This window comes from Anomaloglossus baeobatrachus, chromosome 1 (genome assembly GCF_048569485.1).
Source record: "Anomaloglossus baeobatrachus isolate aAnoBae1 chromosome 1, aAnoBae1.hap1, whole genome shotgun sequence".
NCBI classification, from domain to species: domain Eukaryota; kingdom Metazoa; phylum Chordata; class Amphibia; order Anura; family Aromobatidae; genus Anomaloglossus; species Anomaloglossus baeobatrachus.
The window spans coordinates 606,054,986-606,079,602 of record NC_134353.1 but is presented as its reverse complement, the minus strand read 5'-3'; the positions used below and the strand labels follow the sequence as shown (position 1 = coordinate 606,079,602).

Below are 24,617 nucleotides of genomic sequence, written 5' to 3'. Positions count from 1 at the left end.
CAACTACGTCTTGGTGATACGGGCATGATAATTTTATTGGAGGATCTGAAGCTGTTCTGTAATTTTACACCTTGGGCTTTACTGCATGGTTCTTGCCGAACCTCCTGCACTGGACAATACTTTTATAACCCTGTAGGGGACTGGTTGTTTTGTGCATATAGCGGTTCCGACCTTGGCAGGTAGGAGCCTGTTATGGTGTACCACGTCGGCTGGCACAATTGTCCCTCATATAGGGATTGATGGTGCTAAACAGACGTTGTACGACCAGTCTCTGAAAAATTAACGTGTCCTTCTAGCCCTCCTGGTGTTCCTTCATCTCTGGAACAAGCACAAGTCTGCCATATAATTGGCGGTATTTTCCTCCATATTTTGCCCTTCACTCCAAGATAAAATGTACAAAAAAATCCATTTATGTGGGTTTTCAGTTGTTCTAAAAACACATAGGCTCTGCAAATCTAATAATCCAAAATTTGAAAAGTGCACCTTCCCTTCCAAGTCCTGCAGTTTGGCCAAACAGAAGTTTTTGACTACATGTTGGGTATCGCTGCACTCATAAGAAAGTGGGTAACAAACTGAGGGGTCCACTTTTTGATGTTACCTCTTGTAAAAGTGGAAAATCTGGTGCTAAAGCATCACTTTTGTGAAAAAGAAGAACATTTTCAATAGGACAACCTATTGTTATAAAATTCTGTGAAGTACTTGTGGGTTCAAAATGCACACTATACCCCTAGATAAAATCCTTGAGGGGTATAGATTCCAGAATGGGGTCAGTTGTGGGGGGCTCCACTGTTAAGCCACCTCAGGGGGTCTCCAAACGCAACATGGCGTTCGCTAAGGATTCCTGCCAATTTTGCAGTCAAATGGCGCTAGTTTCATTCTGAGCCCTGCTGTGCACCCAGACAGTTGATTTCCACCACATATGATGTATCAGCATACTCAGGAGAAATTGCACAATACATTTTATGCTGATTTTTGTCCTGTTACCCTTGTAAAAAAAAAAAGCTACCTGGTTGAAATAACAATTTTGTGGTAAAAATGTTTTTTTTTATTTTCACAGCTCAACATTATAAATTTCTGTGAAGCACCTGGGGGTTCAGGGTACTCACCAAACATCTAAATAAATTCCTTGAGGGGTCTAGTTTCCAAAATGGGGTCAGTTGTGAGGGGTTTCTGCTGTTTAGGTACCTTATCGGACCTGTAAATGCAACATGGTGCCCGCAATCTTTTTCAGCCAAATTTGCTTTCCAAAATTCAAATATTGCTCCTTCTGTTCCAAGCCCTCCCATTTGTCCAAACAGAGGTTTCTTACCACATGTGGGGTACCACCGCGCTCATAAGAAGTTAGGTAACAAACGTTGGGGTACAATTTTTGGAATTACCTCTTGAAAAAGTGAGAAAATTAATGCTAAAGCAACTTTTTTGAGAAAAAAATGAAAATTTTCAATATGACAACGTAACGTTATCAAAATCTGTGAAGTACCTGTGGGTCCAAAATGCTCACTATACCCCTAGATAGAAGCCTTGAGGGGTCTAGTTTCCAGAATGGCATCACTTGTGAGGGGTTTCTGCTGTTTAGGTACCTTATCGGACCTGTAAATGCAACATGGTGCCCGCAATCTATTTCAGCCAAATTTGCTTTCCAAAATTCAAATATTGCTCCTTCTGTTCCGAGCCCTCCCATTTGTCCAAACAGAGGTTTCTGACCACATGTGGGGTATTGGCGCGTTCATAAGAAAGTGGGTAACAAGTTTTGGGGTCCATTTTGTTGTGTTATTTCTTCTAAAAGTGAATAAATTTGGGTTAGAGCAACATTTTTAGGGAAAATTTAATTTTTGCTTTTTTTCATTCCACATTGCTTTTGTTCATGTGAAGCACCTTAAGGGTTAATAAACTTCTTGAATGTGGTTTTGAGTACTTTGGGGGGTGCAGTTTTTAGAATGGTGTCACTTTTGGGTATTTTCTGTCATCTAGGCCTATTGAAGTCACTTCAAATGTGATGTGGTCCCTAAAAAACTGGTTTTTTAAATTTTGATGTAAAAATGAGAAATTGCTGATAAACTTTGAACCCCTCTAACTTCCTAACAAAAAAAATTTTGTTTCCAAAATTGTGCTGATGTAAAGTAGACATGTGGGAAATGTTATTTATTAACTATTTTGTGTCACAGAAATCTCTGGTTTAACGGTATAAAAATTCAAAAGTTGAAAATTGCTAAATTTTCAAAATTTTTGCCAATATTCAATTTTTTTCATAAATAAACGCAAAAAATATTGTCCTAAATTTGGTACTAACATGAAGTCCAATATGTGACGAAAAAACAATCTCAGAATCACCGGGATCCGTTGAAGCCAGAGTTATAACCTCATGAAGTGACACTGGTCAGAATTGCAAAATTTGGTCTGGTCATTAAGGTGAAAATTAGCTCCGTCACTAAAGGGTTAAGGTAGCATAGACAATGCCATGAACCTCTTTTTATAATAATTTCTGAGACCCAAGTCAAAAACAGATATCTCGTCAGATTAGGAGGTATAAATGGGGGGGGGGTTTAGTCAATTGCCTTTCCTCTCGCCCTACTTCAATATATCACTGCCTATCAATGGAGTACATCCTAATGTAAACGATGCCCCCATTCCTCGGCGGCTCTCCCTTCTCTGACACTCACTAAATGCGTGTTAGGTTACCGGGGTCACACAAAAATTATCACTTAGGGTTCATAGACAAAATATATATATATAACCACCACCACTTAACAATTCGATGCACTTAAGAACATCCCAATGAAAATAGCAGACATTTATATAAACACATATATCATGTCTCATAGAAAAGGAACTGTATATAATGATAGAGATCCCTTTCTGATTTGCTGCTATTATAGGAAGCACTTAGCGACTGAATTAGATCAAAAATCGTATCAACAAATTTTGCTCTCCCAACCTAGAGACAGGTATTCCAATGGTGACAATAGACCATATCTTGTATAGTACAGGGGGTTAGTTTATAATAAATATCCCTAATAAGCTTTCCTCTACCTGGCAATGGAGCACACCCTCAGTTTTTTGGTGCCCCCATTCCTCGGCGGCTCTCCCTTCTGTACCCTAAAACTCCCTCTCAATTCATCTGGGATTATAATAACAAAATATGGAAAATGGTTCCAAGTCACTTATCTGTCATTCTAGAATTGGCTCTGGGAACATGTCAATTTCATGTCAGCATTAATTCCTATTTTATCTCGACGCGTTTCCCTCCGCCCTGATTATGGATGGAGTTCATCAGGAGATTTTTGTCAAACAGCACAATGGCTTCCTATAAAAAAGTGTTAAAGTCAAGATTTTTTTATATATTTTGCAAAAAATAAACAAAAAAGGAAAAATTGGCTCCCAATAATGGACCAATTCACCCCATCTCAGTGCATTACATTAGTTGCCCACCCATAGACCAAGAGATCACATAGCGCAAATAGAACAGCTCATACCTTAGATGTATCACCTTCAAGGATCAAAGTGGTATAATACAAAGAGGACAGGTAGCAAGGGTTTAAATAGCGATAGATCCTCCCCTTCAGGTCATATGACATTTCACTGACTTCCTATTGGTGGACAGCTTATTTACCATTACAAGTTACTATCTGCTTCTAATATACATATAGAGTCTCCCGCTATGTTTGTAGGGCTGGCGCTGGTCCAAAGATCCCATCCTGATTTGGTGGTATAATATCCAGGCAGAAATAACATGTTTCGCTACCCGGAAGTGTTAATGGAACGCATAATGCGCTCCACACCTCCGGATCAGGCACTGACCGCTCCAACTGCGCAGGCGTGCGACGCACACCACGTCTCAACTCACACGCCTGCGCTCTGACTCACCCAGACCAGCCGGCCGCGTAGAACGCATGCGCGGCTATAATACATATCCGGAAGTATCTGTGGAACGCATTAATGCGCTCCACGTCTCCAGGCCAGGTACTGAGCCACCAGGCAGCGCAGGCGTAACGACGCACAATAACTTATATCGCACGCCTGCGCTCTGGTCTCCTTATATCGGCTTGCTGCATGGGGCGTTTCTAAAGGCCAGACATGCGCAGATATATCAAAACCGGGACTTAGACTCCAGTGCCTTGCTACTATATTGAGCAGCCGCAGCAGCGTCCTTTTTCATATGTATAGTATAAATTTGAACGTTTTTAGAATATGTAAACCCTGGTCAAAGGAACACAGAATTAATCATTATGTTTGGCTAGAAATATTCATAAGATAATAACCAAATCCCCTTAGTAGGATTTTTAGGTAAAATCCATTGATTCTTTTATTATATTATTTAGATCATTCAATCCTATGTGAAAACTCTTGGACCATGTACAGGGCACTTCCATGATGCACACTAATAAATGGGGTCAAACTAGCCTTTTTAGGGCAAAAATGTTTTTATATATATACAAAACGGGGTGACCAATTTTAGATCAATGCATCCCATACAGGCAAATAAAAAACCAGTGACAACAGCTATACCACAAGGCAAAAAACGTCTTTCTCCTATTTTATTTATAAAAAACAATTGAAAGTCAATTGTTCATTCAACCCATCAGGGTGAATTGATTTAAACCGATAAATCCACCTGCATTCCTTTTGAAGTAGGATCCTATTCCAATCTCCCTTTCTAGGTGACGGGGATACCTGCTCGATTACTCTAAAGTTTATACTATGTAGGTCTCCCCCATGGACCATACGTACATGTCTAGATACTGGGGTATCCCTGATGTTGCGGATATCTCCCAGGTGTTCACCTAATCGTTTGCGTAGTTCTCTCTTCGTCTTCCCTATATAGTTCTTAGGGCAATTGCATGTAATCAAGTAGATTACTCCTTCGGAATTGCAATTAGCAAATTCCCGTACCTGGTAAGTTTTCCCAGTGCATGCACTTGTTACTTCTTTGCTCTGTATAATCCATTTACAAAATTTGCAGTGGCCACATTTATACGTCCCAGTTACTTTCCTTTCTAGCCATGTTCCTGTGGCTTTCGGGGCTTCATAAAAGCTGTGAATTAAGCGATCTCTCAATGCTCTTCCTTTTTTAAAAGTTACTGATGGTCTAGGTGCAATATACTTTTCCAAACTAGGGCCAGCCCTCAAGATACCCCAATGTTTCTCAAGAATAGATAGAACTTCTCTATTACAGTTGTCAAAGGTACCAATGAGTCGAACCATTGAATCGGACATTTCTTTTCCTCTAGGAATCAGCAGATCTTGTCTATCCCTCTCGGTTGCTTCTTTATACGCCTTAGTCAGGATCGAGGGGGGGTAACCCCTTTCTGAAAATCTTTTTTGTAAATCCCTTGTTTGCCTATGAAAAACATCATTTGAAGAGCAATTTCTACGTAGTCTCAAGTATTGACCTTTTGGAATTCCTCTTTTTAGAGGTACTGGATGGTGACTTGTCCAATGAAGCAAGTTATTTGATGCTGTGGGCTTTCTATGGACTTTTGTTTGTATCAATCCCTGTTCGTCCTTACTTAACACCACATCCAAAAAAGGTAGATTGTTCTCTCGGACCTCTGATGTGAAAAATAAACCCAATTTATTTTTGTTGAGTTCTTTCACAAACTCCTCAACCAGATGTTAAATATTATTTATTTACTATTGTGTGGTATGCCCATCTGTTTTAAGGGCATAAAAGTTTAACGTTTAAGGGTATGAGCGCACGTTGCATCGTGTCCCTGCAGAGATTTCTGCAGCGATTTGACAGCACATATGCGCGTCAAATCGCTGCAGAAACACTGCGCAATGAATGTAATGAAAAAGCCGATTTCATGCGCTCTGGATGCAGCCCCCACCATAGACAGGGCGGGACCTGCATCCAAAGTGCACGGAATAAGTGACATGTTGCTTTTTAGAATGCAGCGATTTGGCAGCATGAAAATCGCTGCGTTCTAAAACGCAACGTGGGCATGGATTAGGCACAATCTTCAGAGATTATGCTGGGGACGCAGGACGCATGCAGTTACGCTTCAGTGCTATATGCAGCATAAATGCATGAAATTTGCAACGTGGGCACAGAGCCCAAGACATAATTCATAGGTAATGCAAACCATGTCAAGCTGAATTTAGCACAAACAAAGTGCAATATGTCAAGAAAAAACAATTGTAGAATCACTGGAATATGTCGCAGTGTTACAGATTTTAAAATCTGGTCTGGTCAGGAAAAAAAACTGGCCTAGGTGTGGAAGGGTTAAGAATGACCTGGCAACATGATTCTCCAGGTCAGTCCAATTACAGTGATGCCAAACGTGTATAGTAAGGCTATGTGCCCATGCTGCGGAAAATGTGCGGATTTTGCCGCGGATTTCCCGAAAATCTGCAGCAGCGGCACTTCCCAGCCATTTCTATGGCTTTTTGGAAATGCTGTGCCCATGCTGCGGATTTTTCCGCGGCGGATTTGGTGCGGATTTTGATCCGGAAAAATCTGCAACATGTCAATTATTGTTGCCGATTTTGATCCGGATTTTGGCTTCAGAATTGGGGGAAAAAAAAAATCCGCACCAAAATCTGCCGCAATTCTGTGGTAAATCCGTGGCAAATCCGCACCTTTGAAAAGGTTCGGATTTTGCGGGAAAGCCGCGGATTTTCATGCAGAAAAATCCGCAGCAACATTCTACCGTGGACACATAGCCTTACTGTTTGTTTGGGGGTAGTTGTGTTTTTGTTTTTTGCTTTTTTTTAATATATAACATTGAAATGGTGAAAAAACAATTTGTGCGGTCTCTTTGAAAACTTGTTGTTTGTGTGGCAACCTGACATTTTTCGTGACATTTTTTGGGAAGTGTGTATGTACAGTATGTATGTGTATATAATATATATACTGCTGTAGCAAAAATTAAGAGACCACTGCAATATTGTCAGTTTTACTGATTTTTCTCTTTATAGGTATATTTTGGAGTAAAATGTAAATTGTTCTTTTATTCTATAAACTACTGACATGTCTGCGAATTTCCAAGTAACACATTTTTTTATTTATTTTCTGAAAATGAGAAATGGTCGAAATAACAAAACAATGCATTTGCTTTCAGACCTCAAATAATGCAAAGAAAACAAGTTCCTGATCATTTAGAAACAACAATACTAATAATGTTTTATCTCAGGAAGAATTCAGAAATCAATATTTTGTGGAATAACCATGATTTTTAATCACAGCTTTCATGTGTCTTGGCATGCTTTCCACCAGTCTTTCACACTGCTTTTGTTTGATGGCTTGTGACTTTCCATCTTCTTCTTGATTACATTTCAGAGGTTTTCAATGGGGTTCAGGTCTAGCGATTGGGTTGACCATGACAGGGTTTTGATGTGGGCGCCATGCCACACAGCTAGGTCAATCAATGTGTGGATGAAGGACCACCACATCAAAACCCTGGCCAGTAGATTGAGGTGACTGGTTTAAATTCAACTGACACTGGAATCGACATGTAGAGAAGCTGATTTTTATAAAACTGTACAGTGGTCTCTTAATGTTTGCCAGAGCTGCCCCTGTGTGTGGGCGCGCCGTCGCTCTGCCCCTGTGTGTGGGCGCGCCGTCGCTCTGCCCCTGTGTGTGGGCGCGCCGTCGCTCTGCCCCTGTGTGTGTGGGCGCGCCGTCGCTCTGCCCCGGTGTGTGTGGGCACGCTGTCGCTCTGCCCCTGTGTGTGTGGGCGCACGCCGTCGCTCTGTCCCTGTGTGTGTGGGCGCGCGCCGTCGCTCTGCCCCTGTGTGTGTGGGCGCGCCGTCGCTCTGCCCCTGTGTGTGTGGGCGCGCCGTCGCTCTGCCCCTGTGTGTGTGGGCGCGCGCTCGCTTATTGGTACAAAGAGCACATCGTATGTACAGAGAACTTTGTCCAGCCTAAGTAGAAGTTGTTTGGATGTATTTCAAGCTGAAGTTAAAATTAATTACTGCTACTTTTATTAGAATTCCCAAACCATATCGGCCATAATTTCCCCACAGTGTCTAGCTGTGTTTGTGTAGCAATGCTGTAAACATTGATCCGTAGGAACCTGCTGAAATGAGTGATTTTCCATGTAAGAATGCCATTCATCCTGCGCTCAGTAGTGTCATGTGCTTCTCTGGACGTTGTTCAGACTTTCAGCTTATGTCGAATGACTTAGACTTTGTACTCGTCGCATTTCATTTGTCATATATACATTTTTTGTTTTCCAAAGGTAGTAATCCCTGAGGTCTAGAAAGCTTGTGGGTTTATTTTCGTCTGGTTACTGTAGTAAAGCAAATCTGATAAATGACTTACGTTTTCTAATGGCAGAATGATGACATTTCCCGTAATGCTAATGACTGTATGAAACAAAAGTGAAATTGCCATTTCACACACATCTTGTGTATAATAGATCTACATTAATATCCACAATATAATATGCTATACTGTATCTTAATTTTTTCAGAAACTTCATTTTCGGCGTTCTTCAGATGTTTCTTTCAAAAGCAGTATTAACGTGGCACTATTCCTTCAAGTAACTGTTCAGAATAAACTGTTTTAGGAGTAGTCTCGCTGCTTTCATATCTTCCATAATCAGAGAATGATTCTGGCCTTTTCTCTGTGTTAGCACACAGACAGAAGCCACAGCATGGATGAGAGTCTATAGCATGGATAAGAGTCTATAGCACGGATGAGAGTCTATAGCACGGATGAGAGTCTATAGCACGGATGAGAGTCTATAGCACGGATGAGAGTCTATAGCACGGATGAGAGTCTATAGCACGGATGAGAGTCTGCAGCACGGATGAGAGTCTGCAGCACGGATGAGAGTCTGCAGCACGGATGAGAGTCTGCAGCACGGATGAGAGTCTGCAGCACGGATGAGAGTCTGCAGCACGGATGAGAGTCTGCAGCACGGATGAGAGTCTGCAGCACGGATGAGAGTCTGCAGCACGGATGAGAGTCTGCAGCACGGATGAGAGTCTGCAGCACGGATGAGAGTCTGCAGCACGGATGAGAGTCTGCAGCACGGATGAGAGTCTGCAGCACGGATGAGAGTGTGCAGCACGGATGAGAGTGTGCAGCACAACTGAGTAGCGTTGCTGTGAATCCTGCGCTAGAAGTCAGCTTGAACCTGCTTGATCTGTTTCCCTGCCTCACTCTGTTCGCTCTCCATTGACTTCAAACTGTTATATAACCTGATACCTCACTGTGCTGGCAGTCTGTTTTTTTGTTTTTTGTTTGTTTGTTTTTTTAAGGGGCTGTCCAAGCTTGTGCCGCAAGTCTGCAGTCACCCCCATGTGACTGGAGAGTTGTGAATCCTCACAGCGCACACTGTACGCTCTCGCCAGATTCTCCAGGAGTGAGCGGTCATGTGACCACATGTATGCGGTTTTCATACATGCAGCCACATTCCAACTAGTTGTATCCAGTCCCACTCAATTCAATTGTATTGCGTAAGGCTGCTCACGTCTAGTCGACATGTGACCACATGTATGGAAATCGCTTACTTGCGCTGACGCTCCTGGCATTGTAGGAATCTGACAGTTCACACACTATGCAGGGAGCACACAACACTTCTCTAAAAGAGTTATGTATGAAAAGCCCCTACGGCTACCTTCAGCGAACATAACAAAGCGTCATGTGCCTTTATAAAATAACCCCCAGAAAGTTCCCAATCAATAAATATAAAAACATCATTGGCATATCCAGTGTATATGCAACAACTGTCTGATATGATAGGTATGGCTCATTCTCCTGGAATCGGCACATTTTCTCAGAATGGCAATTCTCTGCTGACAAGTTACTTTTCCTTCAGTGATCTGCTTCCCCTGACTGAGATCTCTCGCAGGTGCTATTAGTGCCAGGGGAGGCACATGTGCAGTTTTGTCCACATGGTGACTTTGCTAGAACCAGTCAGTCAATCTGCACATGCACCGCACCAGGCACTGATGGCACTTGCTACAGATCTCGGTCATGGGAGGTGCTTAACTGAAACAAGAGATGACCAGTCTGTCAGAGACTGGTAGTGGGCAGGGAATAGGGAGGTCAAGAGAGTTGCAAGTGCATGTCCCACCATGAAGCACTTGCAGCTCATTTGTGTAATATTTCAATGTGCATTGCTGATAAACGCAAACCTTTCTGCAGCCAAAGTTTGGATTTAACCAATCACAAAGCTCCGATGCATGCATGCCATTAGTTTGAGGTATAAAGTCCTCATGATCGTATTATTTACTTAAAGGGAACCTGATCTGTTATTCTAGGCAGGAGTGGAACGATCACGGTCGCAGCTATCGCGACCAGGCCCAGGGGTGCAGGGGGTCTGCTGGCTCCAGCCCCTGCTTCAGCTGGATGTGCGTCAGAGGCTGCATATCCAGCTAAAATACATTGCGGTGCAAAGACCCGTCGGGTCCCTGTACTGCGATACACGCTGCCAGCCAAAAAGAAGCCAGCATCTTTCATCTGTGTCCCAGTGCCTGAGAACTGCGCATGGCATTGACGTCATGTGTTGCACTGCGCTGGCTACACGGGAAGACTATTTGTGATGTGGGAGCAAGGGACAGTGAGTACAATACAGTGGAACCTTGGTTAACGAGACCAATCCGTTCTGGAACTGTGCTTGTTAACCAAGTTACTCGTTCAGCAAAGCAAGATTTCCCATAGGAAATCATTGCAATGCAGAGAATTTGTTCCACAACTTGTTAAATGTCCCATCCTGGTCCCCTATTGTGCCATTCCACACACGCACAAACACACACATTATGCTCACCTTACCTTTTTGTTCCATCGCCGGCCTGCTGGATCTTGTAGTTCGCCGATATGGGCTGTGTATTGGGTATCCAAGGTGACCGATGCGGGACCTTCAGCTCCTAGCGCGCTGCCATTAAGTAGCGCCTGATGGGAAGTTCCTCCCTCGTCGCCGATGGTTACCAAATACACATCCTATACCGGCGAACTACAAGAACCATGAGGCCGGCGATGGAAGGTAAGGTGAGCATAATGTGTACCTTCCGTTCCATCGCCAGCCTCATGGTTCTTGTAGTTCACCGCTGCAGCATGTGTATCAACAAGCATCGCGACGAGGGAGGACCTTCCCCTGTCAGCCTCTACTCAAAGGTAGCGCACTGACCAATCAGAGGCAAGCGGCTCCTGTGTTTGACGTCAGCGCGCTTGGAGCGGAAGGTCCTGTATCGGTCGCGATGGTTACCCGATACATGGAATTTCCAGGAGGCCGGCGAGGGAAAGAAAGGTAAGGTGAGCATATTATGTGTGCGTGCGTGCGTGCGTGTTTGTGTGGATTGGAAGAGCGGGTTAGAGTGCGGTGGATGTATGGAACCGGAAGTGTGTGCGGTGAGTATTTTGCTCGTACAGCAAAGCTTGCTCGTAAATCGAGTTACAAATTTACAGCAAGCTTTGCTCGTTAGGCGAAATACTCGCTAACTGGGTTACTCGTTAAGCGAAGTTCCACTGTATTGTTGTTTATTGCATTAGACAGAACGGATACATATTTACCAGAAGGTGGACAGTAGATACCAGGATGGGGCCCATTATGGGGACATGTATACCAAGATGGGGTTACATATACACCAGGATATGGGCTAAAATGGGGAATATACTGTATATACCAGGATGGGGCTATATTTATCAGGAAGGAGCATAGGGTGGGGGACATTACCACATAATGGGGGGGACCTCATATGTCTTTTACAGGATTTAGAATGCTAAATGTATATATACATCTGACCAACATGGGGGGAGGGGGTCCAAACTTTGCACCAGGGCCCATCGAACTCTAGTTACGCCACTGATTCCAGGCAAAGCCATCATTAATAGTCGGACCCCTACCTTTCTAGTATTATGAATGGCCTTTGCTAAAGACAACTGTTTCAGATAACACCTATTATATAAATGAATCATTACTGGAGAGGTACCTGATGACTGGTCCAACCAACCTTCGTGGGCTCTGGGGATAACTATACTATATGTACTTAATAGCCCCTAGACATTGACTTAAGCATGCCATCAGAATTGGTTGGATCTATCAACCAATCCTTTTTATCTACATTTCTTTGCAGCTGTTTGATGCATTGCTTTAGCAGATGTATGAAAGTGTGAACTTTTTTTATAATCTCTCTAGTTCAAGGAGGATATATCAAAGCGGTTTAAGTCCAGTACAGACCAACTTGTGCTCATATTCGCTGGAAAGATTTTGAAAGACCAGGACACCCTCAGTCAGCATGGCATACATGATGGGCTCACTGTGCATCTGGTCATAAAGACACAGAACAGGTATGCACGGTCTGCTATTATTTCCCCTGCACTGTGATTACTGGCTCTTTTTGGTTTTTGTTTTTTTTTGTTTTTTGGGGTTTTTTTTGGAGGGGTTTTTAAGCTTTACATTATTGCCTTCTTGTAGGTCCCAAACTGCAGCGGCGACTTCTCAGCCAAACAGCCCGAGCAGTCCATCTTCCACCTCTACAACATCTAGCAGTACCACTACTACCACACCTGCCACAAGCACCCCTTTTGGCCTAGGTAAGACAACACAGTAATGATCCATATTGAGAAATGATAAATGAGTGTTCATAAGAGTTATGTTGTAGGAATAATTATGGCAATGCCATTCTTAAAGTTGATAACTTTTTCCCTAACAGCAGGGAATGCTTGAAGTAAACAATGACTCTCCTGTTCAACCCCTGCAGCACTGCTGCTCCTGTCCCTCTCTTGTCTCTTTTTACTTTGGACCAGCTTGAGACTGCTGATCAGATTGACTAAATATCTGTTCACCAAAGATGGAGGTCGTTGATCATTACCACGAAAACAAGTTTAGGAACTGACTGTGAAACTGATCATGAACTCTTGACAGCAAAGATTAAGCCAGCTTTACACCTTACAATTAGGTGTGCGATCTCGTATGCGATGTGACACGCCCAGGTTGCATATGCGATTTAATGAGATCACACGTAGGTCGTCATTTGCTGTCACACGAGCGTTAGTAGTCTATGTTAAATTGATCAATTTTGTGTGCGATCCTTTAGATCATGTGTTCTGTGACGTATGCATTGGGCACCCTTTTTTTTTTTTTTTTTTAATTTATTGACTTGCCAAGCGTGTGTAATGTGTAGGGAAGGGATGCGTTTTTACTATGTCATCTGCCATTCAGCTCTGCTACATGGCCGCTAACAGCAGACACAGACAGCCATGTAGCAGAGATGAATGGCAGATGACAGCAGACACAGAAAGAGCCGCACGATCAGAATGAACTCGGGTTAACTTCACCCGACTTCATTGTCATGCTGTGGCTCTCTGTGTCGCGTCCTGATTAGCGGTCACCCGTGAAGGACTCACCGGTGACCGCTAAACTCCTGAGTAACTGAATTGAGCAGCCCTCTCTCATATACTCACCGATCCCTGGCGCGGCGCTGCACGGCATTCACACTGCTCCGGCGGCTTTTACTGTTTTGAAAAAGCCGGCCGCCCATTAAACAATCTCGTATTCTCTGCTTTCCCCGCCCACCGGCGCCTATGATTGGTTGCAGTGAGACATGCCCCAACGCTGAGTGACAGGTGTCTCACTGCACCCAATCACAGCAGCCGGTGGGCATGTCTATACTGTGCAGTGAAATAAATAATTAAATAAATTAAAATAACGGTGTGCGGTCCCCCCCAATTTTAATACCAGCCAGATAAAGCCATACGGCTGAAGGCTGGTATTCTCAGGATGGGGAGCTCCACGTTATGGGGAGCCCCCCAGCCTAACAATATCAGTCAGCAGCCACCCAGAATTGCCGCATACATTAGATGCGACAGTTCTGGGACTGTACCCGGCTCTTCCCGATTTGCCCTGGTGCGTTGGCAAATCTGGGTAATGAGTTTTTGGCAGCCCATAGCTGCCAATAAATCCTAGATTAATCATGTCAGGCGTCTCCCTGAGATACCTTCCATGATTAATCTGTAAGTGACAGTAAATAAACACACACATCCGAAAAATTCCTTTATTAGAAATAAAAAACACAAACATATACCCTGGTTCACCACTTTAATAAGCCCGAAAAAGCCCTCCATGTCCGGCGTAATCCAGGATGGTCCAGCGTCACTTCCAGCTCTGCTGCATGAAGGTGACTGGAGCTGCAGAAGACACAGCCTCTCCTGTCACCTCCACGCAGCTAATGAAGGGAATAGCGCGATCAGCTGAGCTGTCACTGAGGTTACCCGCTGTCACTGGATACAGCGGTGGCCGCGAGTAACCTCAGTGACAGCTCAGCTGATCGCGCTACTCACCTCAGTTGCTGTGTGGAGGTCATGGAGGGTGTCTCATAGACGCCTAACATGATTAATCTAGGATTTAGTGGCAGCTATGGGCTGCCATTAACTCCTTATTACCCCGATTTGCCAACGCACCAGGGCAAATCGGGAAGAGCCGGGTACAGTCACAGAACTGTCGCATATAATGTATGCGGCAATTCTGGGCGGCTGCTGGCTGATATTGTTAGGCTGGGGGGCTCCCCATAACGTGGAGCTCCCCATCCTGAGAATACCAGCCTTCAGCCGTATGGCTGTATCTGGCTGGTATTAAAATTGGGGGGGACCGCACGTTGTTTTTTAAATTTATTTAATTATTTATTTCACTGCACAGTATAGACACGCCCACCGGCTGCTGCGATTGGGTGCAGTGAGACACCTGTCACTCAGCGTGGGGGCGTGTCTTCCTGCAACCAATCATAGGCGCCGGTGGGCGTGGAAAGCAGGGAATACGAGATTGTTTAATGGGCGGCCGGCTTTTTCAAAATAGTAAAAGCCGCCGGAGCAGTGTGAATGCCGTGCTGCGCCACGCCGATGATCAGGGACCGGTGAGTATGAGAGAGGGGGTAAGAGGGATAGACTTACATGGACAAAGAGAGAGGGACAGAGATAGTGACCGACTGACAGAGATTAGTGAATGACAGACATTGTGAGGCACTTCAGAACGCAGCTTTTCAGCTGCGCTCTGAAGCGGACCTTTTTGAAGCTGCGGTGCAGAGCGCACACCTGCGCACATAGCCTCAGACATCAAAATCGTATGAGGGATGTCACACGTTTCAATTGACTAGGTTCGTACAACAAAACGTCCAATGTATGAGGAATAAACGACGTGTATGCGATCACCGTATTTGCGTTCAATCTTGATCGCACGTACGTGTCACACGCAGATACGTCACGAACGATGCCGGATGTGCGTCACTTACAACTTGACCCCGACGACTGATTGAAAGATTTATTGAAGTGTGTAAAACAGGCATTAGAGTCAAGCTGTGATAATGGACTAGACAACTGGTCATTTCCAACTCTGATTTGACAAACATACCTGAAGATTTTTTGGCATGGTCTGTACAACCGATTTATATCGCTGGACACGGCTGAAAGAAAGCCTGAGGAATTATGGACACACATAAGGACTATTATTACTGAAGAAGCCAGAAAGGCAATAAACAAGAGGCCAAATTGGCCCCTCCCCCCCACAGCCATGGTTAAGATACCTTAAATCTCATCGAAGAAAGATGATTGGCAAAAAAAATAACAAGGAGGAGGCGGACAACATCAGCAAAAGACTAAAAAGAGCCAATCAAGCAGACAAAGAACATTATTACCAAAAGATATGCACATAGATGAAAATCGAACATCTGAAGGGCAAGACCAGGAAGGCACACCAAAAGATCAAAGATATGACGAACATTTCAACCATGATATGTATTGTTGTTGAAAGACTCCAACGGGAATATACTAACTGAGCCAGAACAGATCAAGGGAAGACTACACAGAGCACCTCTACTAGAAGGACTCAGTGACTCGAGAAGAAACAGAGACTAGAAATGATAGAGAGCTGAACATCTTGAAAGATTATGTTGTTGCTATGATAAAGATTCTGTCCAAAAAACAAAGTACCTGGATGTGACAATATTCCAATAGAGATAATAACGTCTTCTGAAACAGCAGTTGATGTCATCTGTGGTAACAGATATGGACAACTGGTAAATGGCCCAAGAACTGGACAAGATCAGTGTTTATTCCTATTCCAAAGATGGGGGATGAGAACTATTGGACTATTGTTCTCATGCCAGCAAAATACAACTGAAAATCCTACAAAGGTGTCTACAGCCTTATTTTGACACAGAGCTTCAAGAGGAACAAGCAGGATTCAGAAAAGGCAAAGGAACAAGAGATGTAATTGCTCACATTAGATGGATAATGGAAAAGGCTAAAGAATGCAACAATGAGCTTCTATTTTTGCTTCAACGACAGCAAAGCCTTCCATTGTGTTGACCACCAGAAACTTTGGAATACTATGAAGGATATTGGTGTGCCAAATCATCTGATCAGCCTCATCAGGAACCTTAACATTGACCAAGAGGCAACAGTCCGAAAGGAACATGGTGTCAAGGCATGGTTCAAAGAAGATCGAGGCATCAGGCCAGACTGCATCCTGTCATCATTTCTCTTCAATTTATATGCAGAAGCTAATTTTTAGGATGTCTGGATTTTCCAAAAAAGGACTATCAATTGCTGGACAAGTTATCAACAATCCTAAGTAAGCAGGTGATACAACACTGAGACCAACAAGAGTAAATGGAATGAAGGACTTATTACAGAGTGTCAAGATGGCAAGGCCAAACATGGGATAGCTACTCAATACAAAGATATTGACTATTGCTAGATACGACCGGGACACATTTGAAATAAACAGTGACGAACTGCAAGTTGTAAAGGACTTCAACCTACTCGGATCAATGATTAGTAAAGATGCAGCAACGACAATGGAAGTGAATAGGAGAATAACTGTGGGCAAATCAACAATGAAGTCGCTGGACAAGTTCCTCAAATTGAGGGACAGTTCACTGGCAACTAAGACACAGCTCGTAAATACTTTGGGCTTTTCTGTAGTAACATAAGGATGCAAAACCTGGACGATAAAGAAACAAGACCAAAGAATAATCAACGCCTTTGAAATGTAGTGCTGGAGAAAGTTTTTAACTATACCATGGATGGCAAGAAGAACAAACAAATCAAGCCAAACATGTCATTCGAAGCAAGGATCGCCAAGCTATGACTTGCCTACTTTGGACATGTCATACAAAGAGATCAATCACACTGGAGGACATACTGGTCCAAAGAATAGAAGAACAAGACTAAGAGGAAAACCAGCAACCCAATGGCTTGATACTATCAAAATCACAGCGGCGAAGACCCTGGTGGATCTATCTAGCCTTGTAGAAGATCGATCTTGCTACAGAGCATTCAGCCATCAAGTCGTTATGACTTGAGATCAAGCTGAAGTCTGTTAAATAAACTGATCACATCTTGGAATAGTGGCTGCAGAACACAAGACAACTTTATTTTTTCATTTTTCATATCTGCTCTCCATTGCAGCACAAAGGGGTCCGTAACAGATTTATTTGGTGGAGGTTACTTGTTTCCTCTGCAAGATGTTGACCATTCAAAAACAGGAGGCATCATGCAGGATTGAAAAAGGATACCCCAGAGAAGGTTCTATGATAAACAGCCCTGCTCTCCTCACGTATTGCACTGCTGGCACCTGCTGTGACTACAAGCGAACAGTAGAGGAGAGCTACACGAAGTGTTTGCAAGGACACACAGCTCTGCTATACTTTCACTTTCACTGCCTGTAAACACAGCAAATGCCAGCAGTGAGCAGAGCGGAGCTGTATGTTATTACAAGTCTCACACCGAGGAAGCAAAGCCTAGCATACTCTGGGAGCTTTTTCGATTTACTTTTTTTTTTTTTTTTTTTTTTTTTTTTTTTTTTTTGTTCTTTTGGGGTTTTTTGGCGTTCACTGTCTCAGACACAAATCTCTGTTAACGTCTCCTTGGTTTTAGCAAAAATTTGAATCTGTACATTTTACAAGCAAATATCTCCACAACAGAGCAGAGAAATTAAAAGCTACAATGTCTTATTCAGCTCTGCAGCCACTATTCCATGGGGTGGCCAGTTTAACATGCTCAAACTAATGAAAGGTCCTTGTTGAATGGGAGAGTAAAGGCCGCTTTACACGCTACGACATCGCTAGCAATGTCGAGTGTGAAAGCACCCGCCCTCATCGTACATGCGATATCGTGTGATCACTGCCGTAGCGAACATTATCGCTACGGCAGCGTCACACGCACATACCTGCTCTGCGACGTCGCTGTGACCAGCGAACCGCCTCCTTTCTAAGGGGGCGGTTCGTCCAGCGTCACAGCAGCGTCACCGAACCGCCGCCCAATAAAAGCAGAGGGGCGGAGATGAGCGGGACTTAACATCCCGCCCACCTACTTCCTTCCTCATTGCAGCCGGCCGCAGGTAAGGTGAGGTTCCTCGTTCCTGCGGTGTCACACATAGCGATGTGTGCTGCTGCAGGAGTGACGAACTACTTCGTACACCGAGCAGCGATATTCGAAAATGGGGAGCATGTCATCGATGAGCGATTTTGACCGTTTTTGTGACGATTCAAAATCGCTCATAGGTGTCACATGCAATGATATCGCTAAAGCGGCCGGATGTGCGTCACAAATTTCGTGACCCCAACGAGATCGCTTGAGTCGCAGCGTGTAAAGCGGCCTTAAGGTGACATGCAGGGCTTTTACTTTTATGTTGAAGGATTTCTTGCTGTAAAAAACAAAAAAAAAAGCAACATTTAAAGGGAAACTGTCACCAGGTTTTTGCTGCCCCATCTAAAAGCAGCATAATGTAGAGACAAAGACTCTGATTCCAGTGTCACTTACTGAGCTGTTTGCTGTCATTTTGACAAAATCAATGTTTTGGGGGTTTTTTTCTGCTGCAAATCTGGCAGTTATACAGATCTCATGAATATGCTGGACTACCTTGCAGCACGCCAAGTAGTCCTCTAATGATGATAATCTACTGCTGATTAATCAGTCATTTTTCAAAACTACACTAAGCAGCCCAGTAAGGGACACACCACTGGAATCAGGATCTCTGCCCCTACATTATGCTGCTCTCAGATTAGGTGGCAAAAATCTGGTGACAGAATTGATCAGGTAATGAAGTTTGTAACTGCCTGCCTGTGTCTGGTGGATCTCATTAGTGATGATCCTGTGCCATCACACTGTGATTTTTCACTTTGCCTGTTGTTTTTGTCTTTTCTTTTAGGAGGTCTCGGGGGCTTGCCTGGGCTCAGCAGCTTGGGCATGAATGCATCCAACTTCTCGGAGTTGCAGAGCCAAATGCAAAGACAGCTCATGTCCAATCCTGAGATGATGGTCCAGATCATGGAAAACCCATTTGTTCAGAGCATGCTGTCTAATCCTGACTTGATGAGACAGTTGATTATGGCCAATCCACAAATGCAGCAATTAATCCAGAGAAATCCTGAGATCAGTCACATGCTTAATAATCCAGATATCATGCGACAGGTATATAGTTTTGTACTTGTATGTTTGTTTTTTATCTGCTGCACTATTACCACTTCTTGTTAAGGAGTCTGGCTGTCGGATGACTACATTTGCAAACTCTTTTGTAAATCCAGTTGTTCTATTCATAGAAATGAAGGGCTGAAGGTGCGCTTTTAGTTACCCACAAGGCAAAGGTGTGGCCATGTGCCATCACACATAACTAGATTGGGAATTAACATATTAGCACGTTCTTGTGGGGTTTTTTTTTTTTTTTTGTTTTAGGGTTTCCAAGGATAAGCAGTTGTATAGTCTCCTGCATAACTTTGCTTAAATGGAGCCTATCAGAAACATTTAACCCCTCAAACTATTAATATGATTGTGTACCCCTTTAAAAGCCAGTCGATCCCTTTGTGACCCTAAAGCACTGCTCCAGTAGAAGGCAATATAATTTGTTGAATTTGTGTCTGGAAGTGCATTGGGGTGTGCCGATGTACTTCTAGCTGCTGAGCCTCATGCTGGATTCCCTACTTACCATGCAGCCTTCCCTGGATGATGGACTGGTTGGTTGCTTTGGTACAAGGCTACTAACCTGTCAGTCAACCATGAAAGGAAGCTACTAGATCAGGAAGTCAAGAATACCGCGTGAGGCTGAGAAGCTGTAAGTGCATCTTCACACCTCAATGCCCTTTTAGATACAAATTTGTATCCGAGATTTCTATATAAGTTGATAAAAGGAGGGTTGTTAAAGGTTTCAGATTGGTTCCCTATGAGGCGACCTAGAGAACACTGCCATGTTTCCCCCATGTCGCCCATAGTCCTAAATTACCAGTCATAGTATTTCAAAAGAGCATTGTGTAATTTTATTTTCTTCTTATTTTGTGGATTCCATTTGTACTGTAAAGCTTAGTTGAATGTTTTTCATTTTTTTCCCAAAGAGATCTATGGGAGGGGCGGTTAGGAAAGGATCTGGCATGTTGTCGAATCCTGTGTTCTCATGGATCGGGCATGTTGTCGAATCCTGTGTTCTCATGGATCGGGCATGTTGTCGAATCCTGTGTTCTCATGGATCGGGCATGTTGTCGAATCCTGTGTTCTCATGGATCGGGCATGTTGTCGAATCCTGTGTTCTCATGGATCGGGCATGTTGTCGAATCCTGTGTTCTCATGGATCGGGCATGTTGTCGAATCCTGTGTTCTCATGGATCGGGCATGTTGTCGAATCCTGTGTTCTCATGGATCGGGCATGTTGTCGAATCCTGTGTTCTCATGGATCGGGCATGTTGTCGAATCCTGTGTTCTCATGGATCGGGCATGTTGTCGAATCCGGTGTTCTCATGGATCGGGCATGTTGTCGAATCCTGTGTTCTCATGGATCGGGCATGTTGTCGAATCCTGTGTTCTCATGGATCGGGCATGTTGTCGAATCCTGTGTTCTCATGGATCGGGCATGTTGTCGAATCCTGTGTTCTCATGGATCGGACATGTTGTCGAATCCTGTGTTCTCATGGATCGGGCATGTTGTCGAATCCGGTGTTCTCATGGATCGGGCATGTTGTCGAATCCGGTGTTCTCATGGATCGGGCATGTTGTCGAATCCTGTGTTCTCATGGATCGGGCATGTTGTCGAATCCGGTGTTCTCATGGATCGGGCATGTTGTCGAATCCTGTGTTCTCCTGGATCGGGCATGTTGTCGAATCCTGTGTTCTCCTGGATCGGGCATGTTGTCGAATCCTGCGTTCTCATGGATCGGGCATGTTGTCGAATCCTGTGTTCTCATGGATCGGGCATGTTGTCGAATCCGATGTTCTGATGGACAGTTTCTTCCATCTGCATATTACCACATCACAGTAACACAAACTAAGTGTGCATGCTTTTTTTTTTTTTTTTTACTTTTTGAGTATTATAAGGTTTGCAGTTACTCACACTTTCCGAGGCTTTAGTTCATTTCAGTGGGACCATGCTAAATTATGTGCTTTTTGTTGTCTGCAAAAAATTGCATTTATCAGTCTTCTCACTTTTAATTTCTAGACGTTAGAGCTGGCCAGAAATCCGGCAATGATGCAGGAGATGATGAGGAACCAAGACAGAGCCCTCAGCAATCTTGAAAGCATTCCTGGAGGTTACAATGCCTTGCGCAGAATGTACACAGACATCCAAGAACCAATGCTTAATGCTGCTCAAGAACAGGTATTTCTCAGAAGCGCGTTTATTAACCCCTTCACCCTGGGGCATTTTTCCCAATTTCTTTTTTTTTTTTTTTTTTTTTTCGTTCCTTCCAAGAGCTGTTATTTTTTTTTATTTTTCCGTCAATCTTGCCATATGAAGGCTTATTTTTTGCAGGACGAGTTGTACTTTTAAATAAAACTATAAGTTTTACCATATAGTGTACTGGAAAATGGCAAAAAATATTCCAAGCGCTGAAAAATTGCAAAAAAAAGTGCGATTGCATGATTGTTTTTGGGATATTTTATTCACAGTGTTCACTATATGGTAAAACTGATGTCAGTGTGATGCCTCAGGTCAGTACGAGTTCGTAGACACCAAACATGTATAGGTTTACTTTTATCTAACGGGTTAAAAAAAATTCACAAGTTTGTCCAAAAAAAGTGGTGCAATCCGTAGCGTTTTCTTTTTTTTTTTTTTTTTTTTTTTTTTTTTAGATATGGGGCTCAGTGACTGCTTATTTTTTGTGTCTTGAAATAACGTTTTAACTGTACCATTTTTGTGCAGTCACTATGTTTCTTTATCGTTCCTTTGGGAGACCCAGACCTTGGGTGTTTAGCTTCTGCCTCCGGAGGACACACAAAGTACTACACCTAAAAGTGTAGCTCCTCCCTCTGAGCTTATACACCCCCTGGTGAGCCAGTCCCAGCCAGTTTATCACTTTGTGTTCAGGAGGCATACATCCACACATGCATTCTCATATGATTTTTTGCTTTTCGGAAAGAGATTGAAGAAGTGCGGGTCCACGTCTGGACCCCCGGCATGTCCCTTCTCACCCCACTGTGTCGGTGGTGTTGTAAGGTTGATTTCCAAGGCTGGAGCCTTACATGCCGTGCTCCTTCACCATCCCTCCTGGGCTCTGGCTTGAAGTGGGAGCCAGCGCGGTCTCCATGCCTGGCAGGAGCCCGGTCTCCATCCACAGCCCTTTAGGACTCTGCTGGACCGGAGCACTCATCCCCAGGGACCTGGCCCTGCGTCTCAGCAGCTAAATATCTGAGACGTTCATATGTTGGGGGTCTATGTCCTTTATTGTATGGGGAGAGTGTGTTTGCTGTATTTATTTTGGCATTTCCGGCCGGTTCTCTAGCTTTCGCCCGAGAACCGCGCCGATGGTGCCTGCGCGTCGGCCTCGCTGCTCAAATTTAGGCCCCGGCTTCGCCGGAGGCCTAGTTTCTGTTACCGGCCCTCGCATGTCACTCATGCAGAGGGACAGGCACTGCTCTTCCCGGCGGCCGTCCTGCACAGGGGAGGGACACTCCCCACTGCTTGTGCGTGACTCCTCCCCTGCAGGTCTCTATGGCCCTCCAGATCCCGCTTTTCTACAGGGACGCCCCCGTCCCGCCCCCTCTCTTCGCTCCGGCTGCCATTTTCTTGGACAGGGTTCACTCTGTGCTGGGCCATCCTGCACTCTGCATCCCTGCTGAGGTGCTGTGCATTAGGGGTCCGGGCTTCGGGATATGGAGGGCACACAACACCGCTTCCAGCGGTCTGGTAAGCCACAGCCGGTCTCTGGTTGTGGACCTCTGTATATACTCCCTGGGGTTCATTCTCTTTGTAGAAGCTGTCCCCACTCCAGCAGCATGTCTCACACGAGGAGCAAGGCTCCAAAGCTTTATACTGTATGCTCTGCATGTAAGCTCCTGCTGCCTGAACCGAGCACCTATCCACATTGTGATGTCTGCTCTAACTTGGAGGTGCCACAGCCTGGAGCCTCACCCCCAGTGGTCTCTCAGGCTGCTTCTGCACCTGTGGCTGAACCTCCGGCCTGGGTAGAGTCCTTCTCTAGGTCTATCTCCCAGTCCTTTGCTGAGTTCATGGGACTTCTGTCCAGGACTTTGATGAATATTCATCAGCCCCCTTCACAGGGTGCCTCTAATGGTCTTGCTAAGGGTCCTTTAGGATCCCTATCATCTGACCTCCGTCCACCGGAGCTCACAGAGGATTCATAATCAGGGCACAAACCCTGTCCTCCTAAGAGGAGCCGCAGGGTTTCCTCTCCCTCTGATTCAAGAGCTGACTCGCAAGATGAGGAGGATGCCTTTACAGGGGGCTCGGAGGCTAACTCCATGTGCCCCATTGATCTTTCCGAGGGTGACTCAGATCTTAGTGACTTGATTGCTTCCATTAATTCTGTACTGGATCTCAATCCGCCAGTATCAGAGGAGCAACCCTCTCTGGCAGAAAAGCACCAGTTTACCTCGCCTAAGAGAGCAAAGAGTGTGTTCTTTAACCACTCCAGTTTTCAGACCGCTGTGACCAAACCCAGGGCCTGTCCTGACAAACGCTTTCCAAAGCGTGGTTCTGATGACCGTTTTCCCTTTCCACCTGAGGTGGTCAAGGAGTGGGCTCACTCCCCAAAGGTAGACCCTCCGGTGTCTAGGCTCTCAGCCCGGACTGTTGTGTCGGTGGCTGATGGCACTTCCCTTAGGGATTCCACTGACCGTCAGATTGACCTTCTGGCCAAATCTGTGTATGAAGCGGCGGGGGCCGCGTTTTCCCCAACTTTTGCAGCAGTGTGGGCTCTCAAAGCCATCTCTGCTTCTCTAGAGGAGATGCATTCCCTCACCAGGGAATCTATGCCTGAGATGGTTGCCTTAACTTCTCAAGCTTCAGCTTTTTCATCTTATGCCATGTCTGCCATGCTAGAGGCTTCTCACCGCACTGCGGTGGCTTCGGCTAATTCCCTCGTTATCCGCAGGATCTTGTGGCTTCGAGAGTGGAAGGCAGATGCTTCTTCAAAGAAGTACCTTGCTGGGCTCCCTTTTGCTGGTTCCCGGCTGTTCGGTGAACAGCTGGATGAAATTATTATAGAAGCTACTGGCGGGAAGAGTACTTCCATGCCACAAACCAAGACCAGGAAACCTGCCCAGGGTAGGAATCAGTCGAGGTTTCACTCCTTTCGTTCCTCCAACTGGTCGTCCTCAAATCCAACTGGCGCCCAAAAGCGCGTCCACAGAAGACTGCAGGAGGTCCTGCCACTAAGGCAGCCTCCTCGTGACTTTCTGCCCGCTCCAGCAACGTCCTTAGTCGGTGGCAGGCTCTCCCACTTTGACGACG

The 24,617-nt window shown here is 44.6% G+C and overlaps 1 protein-coding gene across 1 annotated transcript in view; it reads left to right on the top strand.

The window, feature by feature from the left end:
- The window catches only part of UBQLN1 (ubiquilin 1), a 116,830-nt gene that overhangs the window by 28,859 nt on the left and 63,354 nt on the right, over window positions 1–24,617 (top strand). Inside the window, exons 2-5 of the mRNA XM_075318314.1 lie at window positions 12,087–12,238; window positions 12,366–12,484; window positions 19,095–19,357; window positions 21,366–21,524. Of these exons, the coding sequence (XP_075174429.1) occupies window positions 12,087–12,238; window positions 12,366–12,484; window positions 19,095–19,357; window positions 21,366–21,524 (693 nt within the window). The remainder of the gene's footprint in view (window positions 1–12,086; window positions 12,239–12,365; window positions 12,485–19,094; window positions 19,358–21,365; window positions 21,525–24,617) is intronic.